General features: G+C 36.3%; 2 protein-coding genes across 2 annotated transcripts; one reads left to right on the forward strand and one right to left on the reverse strand.

Moving 5' to 3' along the window:
- The first annotated feature begins 4,201 nt into the window (after nucleotides 1–4,201).
- LOC145819436 (L10-interacting MYB domain-containing protein-like) lies at nucleotides 4,202–4,763 on the forward strand. The gene is made up of 2 exons (XM_082913430.1): nucleotides 4,202–4,602; nucleotides 4,715–4,763. The coding sequence occupies exons 1-2, from the start codon at nucleotides 4,202–4,204 to the stop codon at nucleotides 4,761–4,763; spliced, it is 450 nt and encodes a 149-aa protein (XP_082769556.1).
- Nucleotides 4,764–4,938: 175 nt separating this feature from the next.
- Nucleotides 4,939–8,062, reverse strand: LOC114282953 (Ribosomal protein L25/Gln-tRNA synthetase, anti-codon-binding domain-containing protein). The gene is made up of 9 exons (XM_082913431.1): nucleotides 7,930–8,062; nucleotides 7,743–7,842; nucleotides 7,575–7,670; nucleotides 7,238–7,338; nucleotides 7,048–7,153; nucleotides 6,867–6,941; nucleotides 6,291–6,421; nucleotides 6,139–6,167; nucleotides 4,939–4,994 (listed from the first exon to the last, which is right to left on the reverse strand). Exons 2-9 carry the CDS (start codon nucleotides 7,830–7,832, stop codon nucleotides 4,939–4,941), a joined length of 684 nt encoding a protein of 227 aa, XP_082769557.1. The 5' UTR covers nucleotides 7,833–7,842; nucleotides 7,930–8,062.
- Between the last annotated feature and the right edge of the window lie 2,789 nt (nucleotides 8,063–10,851).

The raw sequence follows: 10,851 nt of genomic DNA on the forward strand, positions 1-10,851 counted from the left end.
CAAATGGATTTTCAAAAGGAAAATGAAAGTAGATGGATCAATTGACAAATACAAGGCAAGACTTGTGGTCAAAGGTTTTAGACAAAAAGGTCTTGATTACTTTGACACATACTCACCGGTTACTAGAATAACATCCATTAGAATGCTAATTGTCATTGCATCTCTATACAATCTAGAAATTCATCAAATGGATGTTAAAACCGCTTTCTTAAATGATGAGTTAGAGGAAGAAATTTACATAGAACAACCATAAGGGTTTTCTGTTCTAGGGAAAGAAAAGAAAGTGTGTAAATTGGTTAAATCATTATATGGTTTAAAACAAGCGCCAAAGCAATGGCATGAGAAATTTGACAAGGCAATGATGTCAAATGAATTTAAAATTAATGAGTGTGACAAATGTGTTTATATTAAAAACACAGATAAAGGTTATGTCATTGTATGTCTTTATGTAGATGATATGCTCATCATTAGTAGTAATAGTGACATGATTAAAACTACCAAGAAAATGTTGAATAAACATTTTGACATGAAAGACATGGGCATTACTGATGTAATTCTTGGTATGAAAATTACCAAAACATCAGAAGGATATGCTTTGTCACAATCTCATTATATTGAGAAAATACTTGACAAATTCAGCAAAGATGATGATCATCTTGCGCATCATCATCTTGCTAGAACTCTTGTAGATGTTAATTTGTATCTTTCTAAGAATGTACAGGAAAGTATTTCTCAATTAGAGTATGTCTAAATTATTGGAAGCTTAATGTGCTTGATGAACTACCTTCGCCCGGATATAGCTTATGCAGTAAGTAAATTAGGTAGATATATGAGTAATCCGGGAGTAGAACACTGGAAAACAATTATAGGCGTTCTAAGATATCTCCGATTCATTCGTAATATTGGGCTGAATTATACTAGATATCCAGCAGTACTTGAAGGATACTGTGATGCAAATTGGATATCGGATACAAGAGACTCAAAGTCCACCAGTGGGTATGTCTTTACTCCTGGTGGGGCGGCTGTTTCTTGGAAATCTTCCAAACAGACTTGCGTTGCTAGGTCTACTATGGAATCATAATTCATAGCTTTAGACAAAGTAGGGGAAGAGACAGAATGGCTTCGCCACTTTCTTGAAGATATTCCAATATGGCCAAAACCAGTGCCTGCTATATGCATACATTGTGATAGTCAATCAGCTATAGATAAAGCACAGAGTCATATGTATAACGGTAAGTCACGACACATTCGTCGTCGACATAATACCGTAAGACAATTACTCTCTAATGGAATTATTTTCATAGAATATGTTAAGTTTAAAGACAACATAGCGGATCCACTAACCAAAGGGTTAGCAAGAGAGCTAGTTGAGAATTCATCGAAGGGAATGGGACTTAAGCCTATTAAATAAGAGTTACCACAACGACAACCCAACTTAGTTGACTAGAGATCCCAAGATCTAGGTTCAAAGGGACAACCGAGTTGTGAATGATTCAGACGAATCACTGGGGAGTTAAACTCCTACCCATTTCTATGTTGAAATAATGATGACTGTACAGTTTTTGGTTAAGTAAAACTTTTAATGATTCTTATATCTAGGTTAACCTAGTGGAGTATAGCAGGATACTCTTCATAAGAATCACCTATGTGAGTGTGAACTGGGCCGGTTCTATGAGATTTGTGAAAGGCTACAATTCTCTAGAGCACTCATGAAAGACCAGGTTGTTCAGGGCCAAAATGAACACAATAGTGAGAACTAAACTGTGTCTGGGGATATATTGTGTGAGTTCTATTGTCTTGGTTTACACAAACGGCTGAACAGTTCAAGACATCATGTTCACTGGTTAGCTAGTAAATCCAATAATGTCTCACAAGGGAAGGTTCAAAGCCAAAAACTACCTATCCTTTGCAGAATATTTTCAGTTTCTGTACTCTCTGTACTTAGATTATGTTGTTGCATTTTCTCTCTGTCAAATTCCATTCATGTGGGGGATTGTTGGAAAATTGGTTTATATAGGCTTATTTTGGGCCGACTTTGAGCCCAAAATTGAGTAGGCCTCGAACGTCTTTTGGGGCGGGTTTGAAGAGGTGAAGTGTTCCTTGCCGCGTGGCAAGTCACACGGTGAAGACGGTTCGTCAAAACCATTTATGAGTGAATGGGAACATGACGTCGTTTTCGGGTTCGTGGAATGGACTTTTAAAGAATGAAATGTGGGTTTCCTTGAAATGGGTTGTCCCACATTGAAACTTTAAGAGAGTTTTGTTGAGTATATAAACTCTAACCTACAACACTTGGGTTGGGCCCCAAGGGGCACCCCAAGTTTGTAGAAGGAAGGAGTTATGGACAAAGTGAACCTTAGTCCAAACCGCCACATGCGCGCGCCGCCGCCGCCGTCCATCCAAGCTGTGCCGGGTGTGGGTGGTGGGTCGATTCTAATATTAATTTTTTAGACAAAATTTATTTTAATCTTTTCCAAAATTTCTTGCGGGAAAAATTAATTCAAATTTTGTAATTTGAATTTGAATTTGAATTCAAATTCTTGTCCAAATGTTGTGCCTCATTCAGTCCGAATTTCCTACTGTGATTGCCGAACTGATTTATTCAGTTTCAGATCTGTTAGACAGTCCAAACAGGTCTTAATCTGTTTGAACCTCCGAACAGATTCAGTTATTAAACTGTCCAGGCAGTTTCAGCAATAGTTGGTATATCTGTCCAGATCTATTTGAATTTCAAAACAGTATCTGTTGATACAGTTTTGCACTTGTTCATGTCCTAAATTGCACCTGTTCGGGACTGTTATGCTGTCTATAAATACCATCAATTCCAGCAGTCTTGAGGATCTAATTTCCAATCCGAAAATCAGTCTGCATAGTGCCTTTGCTGTCCAGATTTTCCTATTTACATTATTTCTTCATTTTTTAGGTTTAGAATTAAATTCAGAGAGTAAAAACACAAGGTTTGGTTCGCTGTACAATTTTGTTTGGTGTGCTACAACAATATTGTGAAGATCATTGTATCTTGGGAGATAGACGCCACATAACCGTAAGCAATGTAGCAGGGCAAATCTGTCTTAAGGACAGAGTGTCACACACTCGACTTGGTTTTTGGATTTTCTTTTAATTCGGTTCAATAAATAAACTCGGTACGTTATTTATTTATTTTGTTTGTTTTAGTTTCATTTATTTTATTTACACAGAAGATTGTTCCAACAATGTCTACCTAATGTTCTGTTTTGAAAATTACAGTCTGTATGATTTTTTTTTTTTCATTGGCATGCAATGAAGCTGTAATGTTTTTCTCTATATATTTGCCCTTGCTTGTTAGCATCCCTTCTCTGTTTAAAATCACTATTTAACAAACTGGCTATAGGCTGGGATTTAAATGTTCTGTGGAGGGGGGGCTTGTTTGATTTTCTTACCCAGTTTCGTATAACAAAATTGTGTCCATAACAAAAGCGTCACACCCATTCACCTATTTTTGTTGTGCTTATCATGTCCCGAAACATGTCACGGAAGAAACCATGGCCGCATTTATGTCAACTGCCACATCAACACAACCAGCCCGTATGTGTGCGTGTGGCTACGGGCACTGTGTTGTAAAGATTTCTCGTTTTGTAAGAAACCCTGGTCGTGCGTACTACCAATGCCCTCGTGGAGTGGTGAGTACAAGCATGTTCACTTTTACATTTCCTTGTCAAACCGTCACTAATATATTTTTTAACCTCAGCCATGTGTCAGTTGGATTGGGTGGTGTGATGAATATGGGCGCCAAAGGGCTGCTGAGAATGACACAAAGAATATCGCTTGTTTTGAGGCCCGTTTCAGTGACATTGAACAAACTCTGCGTGTGTTTACAGTAGTGACATGTGTACTATGCATCATCGTTGTTATTTTGCTATTTCGGATGTGATATATGTAATCGTGCTGCGACCTTACCCTATTTTATTGAAGGCATTATGTTTTGTGGCCCAAAAACATAACTGGAATTTCATTTTGTTCGTAGACATGTACTAGTTATATATTTTCGCAACTGTTTGTTTTGGTTTCAAATACTAATGTCGTTAAATGAATCTATTGCCCTTTGTTTTGTTTCAAATACCACATTTCTCACATAAAAGGTGTTCATGATTTTGCTAATGCTTGTATTGTGCGTGCATAAATATTTTTACGTTGGTTCCCCTTGCACGATGTTGTTAGTCGCATGGCGTCACATCGATCTGCGCCTCGTACCCCTTCCGGCAAAGGGAAACGACAACAACCCTACCATAAAGCAACTTGTGATGGGGAGTCGACATGGATTTTCTTGGAACTGGTCATTAAGGAAATTGAAGCAGGAAACTGGCCACACATGTCAATCACTCCGAACGGGTACCGTTCGTTGTCTAAGACATTTGAGGCAGTAACTGGGAGGCTACATTCACTGAAACAACTAATAAGCAAGTACAATTTGTTGAAGAGTGAGTGGCGTGTGTGGTGTAAGCTAATGGATTGCCGCAAAGGCCCAACTGGAATTGGCTTCGACCAAATTACTGGATTGTTCACTGCGTCGCCTGATTGGTGGGCTAAAATGGAGAAGGTAACACTTTACATTTTGTTTTTCCTGTCCGTTATTACAGAACTAATATATCAATTTTTGTATGTATGCCATGCTTTCCTATATTGTTTAAACCGTCGTATGTTTATAACTTTAACGAATTTGGGATGGTGTGGTTAGGATTACGAAAGCGGAGATGGTGAAAAAGTTGATTTTTGTGGCGCCGTAACAGCTTTTATTTCTCAAAAGCAGATTACTACTATTATCATATCACACTTGTCTCACAAAAAATATAAAAGAACAAAAGAAAAACAAAGAAAAAGAAATTCAACATATCAAAAGTTAAAAGTGATGATAATCCAAGAAGAAAATGAACATGGAATAATTCTAAGGTGTTCTTGCTCTTAAGAGTTGAGAGCTTCAAACTGTCTTCTGAACTCCTTTGCAATATCAGCAGTCACTACAAGAATTAACACTTTTGGCAACAAAAAAATTGGTCGCTAAAAGTCCATTTTTAGTCGGCAAAAGCTATCCGCGACCAATTTTTAATATATCATTACTGCGACTAAATTTTTTTGTCACTAAAACATTTTGGTCGCGAAAAGTCACCTTTTGCCGACCAAATATCTTAGTCGCCAATTGTCACATTCCACGACCAACAAATTTGGTCGTCAATTATCACATTCAACGACCAAAATTTTTGATCACCAATTGTGACATTTCACGACAAAAAATTTTGGTCGCCAATTGTGACATTCTGCAACCTCTTAGTTTGGTCTCCAATTGTCACATTTCATGACCAAAAATTTTGGTCGCCAATTGTGACATTCTACGACCTCTTAGTTTGGTCGCCAATTGTCACATTCTACAACCAAAATAATTAGTCGCCAATTGTCACATTCCACGACCAAACATGTTTGTCGCCAAAAGAAATGTTTGCGCAACTAAAACTTTAGTCGGCAATAGACCTATTCGCGACCAAATCCTTTGGTTGCGAAAATTAATAATTTTAATGACTAATTGTTTAGTCGCCAAATGTGCTTGGTGATACACCGACTACTTTATTTAGTCGGCAAAAGTATAATTTATCTTTCCCGACTAATCAATTGGTCGCCAAAACTATAAAAACAAAACCAAATTTTGGTCGCCAACATCCAACAAAATAAACCTGTAATTTATGATAATCCATCCAATTTATTCAATATAATCTTTAATTTGCAAAAATCATTCAAACCAACAAATAAATTGAATCATCAACATTCAACAAAATACATATATCAACCATTTCTAAACCTATTTAATTAAAGTCAGCAACTATTATAAGTTTACATCCACAAATAACTCGAAACTACATATTTCATCTAGCATAAAAATTTAAAACATAACAAGTACTTGTTATTATGTTTTAAATTTTTATCCATGTACATCAACCCAAAAATAAAACTAGTAGTCTACCAAATATTTTCTATACACACCCATCCAAAAATATAACTGCTAGTGTATCCAAAAATGTAACTACAGTCTACCCTAATATTTTCCATATACATCTATATAAAAATATATAATCCTTCCAAAAATGCAAAAAGTGCCAATTTGTCCTGTACAGTTTAGCTTTGTGCATGAGTTCATCCATCTGTACCAAAGAAAAAGAGAAATAATATCAGGTAAAATTGGACAAATAATGAAAAATGTCCATGAAAAGCAAAACTCACATTAACAAATTAAATGACTATCATTATCAAATTGTAAATAAAACAATAGCATTGTTATGTCTATAGAATAAATTGGATCAGCCACCATTCCAGATCCAATATAGTGCCACACAGCAGAAACCATTCCAGATCCAATATAGTGCCACACAGCAGAAACAATATTAAACAATATTAACTACATAAAAGTTTAGAGTAATGCTGAACAAGTTTGAGAAACAATATTAAAATAGCATCGTGAATTTGCTAAAATTTGCATTTTCAAGGGTTCCAATGCTTTATTAAGTTTGAGCAGGTAATTTTATCATATGTTCTGAATAACATTGCCTACAATTGCTTCTTTGGTGGGCTAAAGCCAGCTGTAGCTTATGGTTCTTGGTGTTTCAGACTTTTTAAAGCTTAGGGTTGGAACAAATTGTGTTTTGTATTTTCCCAAAATACCATTTTGGAATTTCTAGACACCAATACGAAGATGTATAAGGAGAAAAAATAGAAGATACAAAATAGAGCAAAGCAGCAAACCATCACTAAGTTCCATAATCAATATCAACCCATTGATTTCTCTCTGGTACTATTCTCCGTTCCTATACCCTTGAAAACTTGCTACACAAGGGGGGGAGAACCCAAAAGAAAGACTGAACCCCAGGAGACTGTTCCGAAACCCCTGGAGAATGTTCCGAAACCCAATGAAGAACCATCTACATAATGAAAAAAAACTTGTAAAGAATCTACCTTGCAATATTTTGCAACCCTAGTAAAACCATTCACATAAAATAAACACCCAATTCTGGGGCAACAAGCAACCTTTGGCTTTGTCTTTTTGGAAGGATCATACTCAACCCGGATCTCAAGAACAGTCTCTTTATCATCACCAAGAATTACATCTGTGCACTTTATAGGAAATGCATATCTGGAGACAAACAAAAGTCTCAATACTGAGCACTCCCATCTGCCTAGATGGATCAGTAAATATAAAATTAAAATCTATACACACCTCCATTGGACTGACTTGCCAGGGGCAAGCCCATAGTAATCTTTAGAATCTTTCATCTGAAAATCAGAGTTCTCAATGTATACAACATTGGAAAAAGGGACCTATAATAGAAGCATAAATGAGAAAATCCGTCAAAAATCAAGACATCTAATCTAACACTTGTTCCAATATTTGTTTTATAGAACCCTCTTTTTTTTTTTTTTTGGGGGGGGGGGTTACTATATTTGTTATAGAACTGAATAGAAAGTTTCCATGACAACTGAAATTCATGCTTTAACACTCACATAGAAGTACGTCTTTAAAAATCAATGTCATTATTTAAATTGCCACAAGTCACCTTATAATAAGAAGATGCATCATCTAGTGGAGCGTCAGGCCATTTCTTTGCATTGAGATCCATTACTGAGCCAGCTTCTAAGTTGGTAATAACCACCTGAAAAACAGAGACAATTAGTTGAACACAACAGAATTGACACCTGAAAAAGCATTGGAACAAGAGACAGACCTTGAGTGCATGTAGAACCACCATGGTACGAGGTGCTGTTTTGTTTAGTTCCTCTCTTATGTGGTACTCAAGGCGGTCAACATTTATCATACTAGAATCACTGCAATACCAGGTATATTGGTGTCAGCAAAAAATTTATAGGTTTTGATCCATGGCCAAACATTACTATGTATATATATAAGCCAACCTTCTAGTAATTCCAATTCCTCGAACAAAAGCATTAATTGAAGTTGAAGTAACACCTCCACGTCACAAACCAGATAATGTCATCAAATGGGGATCATCCCAACCATCAACCCGCTTTTCCTTCACAAGACCGTTCAACTGCAATAGCATACCATGGTCAAGCAAGTGTATGGAATAAAATACTAGAGTGCATGGGCAGAAAAATACTTCCAACAATTCTTTAAGGCTATTTGGATCTTGAATTTGAGTAGGAATTTGGAAAGAAAAAGGAAATGCGGAAAAGATTTAGCTTATATTTCATTCAAATTTACCTCACATTTTCTTTTTTTTTTCCAAATCTCTACCAAAATCTATGATCCAAACATAGCATAAACAAATAGATGTTCAACAATTCAGCTCACCTTGCGTTTTGACATCGCTGTGTTAGTTACATTCAATCGTGAGTATTCCCATACATAAGGCTGGTAAAGGCTCAATGCATCCAATAACCAATAATATGAAGCACGCCTTGTCTCAAATTCAAGTGTACAAAGCTGCATAAAATTTTCAAAAATAAAATAAAAATAAAAAGGATAAGAAATCTTCCAATTTAGGCTTGCATAGACTCACTTCCAATACAGAATTAACATTTCATATTTGTCAAAGAAGGAAAGACATGGAGCAGAGTGCAAAACATATACGAAAGCATTAGGCTTGCATAGACTCACTAGTAATGTGTGTCAGCCATAATAAACTTGGCATAATGATACCTACAATAGATTTGTGGTTGGTCTAAGCCTAAGAAGGCTTCTAGGGCTAAGTTTCTAGAACAAGTATAAGAAATCTTCCAATTTGCTAGATTGAAAAGAAGGAATTTGGCATGGTTTACAATATGTATGGTGACAGGATTTCAGGAATTAGCTGCTGGAATTCTCTGGAATTCTAGATCTGCAAACAGTAACCTTAGTTTTGTGAAAAGATTAAGAAGATAGAGAGAAATCTAGAAATTCCACTTAGAACTCCTTAAGAATAACCCCTCTCCAGTACCAGTGCTAAATATTCTCATCAGACTAAAACCTAACTAAAATAACCAGGGTTCAGACATTACATAAAAGAACATCACTTTTTTTAATTAGTGATATTTAATTACAGCGAGGTGCAAAATTTAACGAAAAAGAACATCACTTCATAAAAGAAAGAACACATTTAATAAAGAACATCACTTTTTTTTTTTTTTTTTTGATTAGCAAAGAAAAAGAACTTTGTAGATGAAGAAGAAAGCTAAAACAATAATACAGGAAAAGCAGGATGAGTGCAAAAGCATCATAGCAAGCCAAATCAATCCCAACTAGGTTGGCACTAATAAGACGCCCCAATCATATGTAGCACACTATCAAGAGTTGGCGAGAAACCAACCACAACCACCTAGAAACAACCACACCTAAGTAAAGACTAACCAAGCCTAAATCTAACATACAACCCAATCTAGCAGCCTAATTAAATACAGACAGCTTAAAACATCAACACCACACACCAGCAACAACATCTAACAACAACAGAACCCGGCACAGACTAAGGATCACAGATTAACTCAGATCACTCATAAGCAGAACCGACAGCAGACCTTAAAGATTAACCCAGCAGCCACACATTTAGTAGACCTCAAGGACAGCCAGCAGCCAGCAGCCACACACCAATTGATAAACCTACCAATAGATAACAACAAATAACAACATATCACTCTATTTTTAGCATACCCACAGATAACACAGATTAACCCAGATCACCCCTGCATCACACCTGCACCCCCTGCATCACTCCATATCTAGCATACCCACAGATAATAACAAACCTCCATGAATCTCCTCTGGTCTTCACAGTAGTACTGACTGGCAGTCACCAGATCATTTAGTGTTCCACAGGATAGCAGCACAGCCCAGAGGACTTCAAAGCCCAATTCTACTCCTGAACTACACATCATAACAGAAACCACAACTTCACAGCAGCAACTCAGATCATCACCAATTCAGATAGTTAAGGTAGCTTAACTATCTAACAAATTGACTTCTAAGTTAAACCAATTCAAACCCTGACCATAATGAAGTTTCACCCAGCAAGCAAGGACACAATCACTATAAACAGATCCAGTAACAACATGAATATCAGAAACCCAACTCTACTACTAAACTACACATCAGCACAGAAACCATAACTACAGCAGCAATATCACAAGCAACAGCAACTCAAATCATCACCAATTCAGAAAATAAAAAATTGAAACATAAATTAAGGTAGCTTAACTATCAAACAAAATGACTACTAAGTTCAACCAATTCAATCCCTGACCATAATGAAATTCCACCCAGCAAGCAAGGACACAATCACCTACCCCCCACACACCTACGAACCTGATCCAGATTCTCAACCATATCATGGACTTGATATGACTATCATATCAAGTCCTTGAAGAGCTTGTGGCTCATTTAAGGGTACTTAAAAATGGAATAAATCCTATTAACCAACTAACTTGTTTGGAAATCAAATTACAAATAACTTACAAAAGCATCCAAAAAAAATTTATTCTCATTAAGTATATTTCCCAATATAAAAATTGATACTTAAAGAAAGAGGAGAAATAAAACACTACAAGAACATCACAGATTGGGGGACTTCACAAACAACAGAACGAAATCTTATTATCGACATATCCCAGTAGCAAACATCAACAGAAACATTGACAGTGAGAGGGAGACACAGGCAAAGACTGAGTGAGTGAGAGTGATACAGAGGATTTATACCTAAAATTGTTTTTAGGGAGAGTTGAAGATGCTCCGAAAATAAAATAATAAAACAAGAAGAAGAAAATAATACATTGACAAAAAGATATTCAGTTACTAGCAACATCAAAAACAGAGGTGAATTCCCATACTTGGTAAGTTTAAGA

Source organism: Camellia sinensis, chromosome 2, assembly GCF_055761805.1.
Source record: "Camellia sinensis isolate YWXY chromosome 2, ASM5576180v1, whole genome shotgun sequence".
NCBI lineage: Eukaryota > Viridiplantae > Streptophyta > Magnoliopsida > Ericales > Theaceae > Camellia > Camellia sinensis.

Coding starts and splice junctions, on each gene's coding strand:
- LOC145819436 (XM_082913430.1), top strand. CDS start 4,202: ATGGCGTCACATCGATCTGCGCCTCGTACCCCTTCCGGCAAAGGGAAA. Junction 4,603..4,714: donor CTTTACATTTTGTTTTTCCT/GTCCGTTATTAC, acceptor TGGTGTGGTTAG/GATTACGAAAGCGGAGATGG.
- LOC114282953 (XM_082913431.1), bottom strand. CDS start 7,832: ATGATAAATGTTGACCGCCTTGAGTACCACATAAGAGAGGAACTAAAC. Junction 7,339..7,574: donor ATGCATCTTCTTATTATAAG/GTGACTTGTGGC, acceptor CTTCTATTATAG/GTCCCTTTTTCCAATGTTGT. Junction 6,168..6,290: donor ATAGACATAACAATGCTATT/GTTTTATTTACA, acceptor TCTTTGGTACAG/ATGGATGAACTCATGCACAA.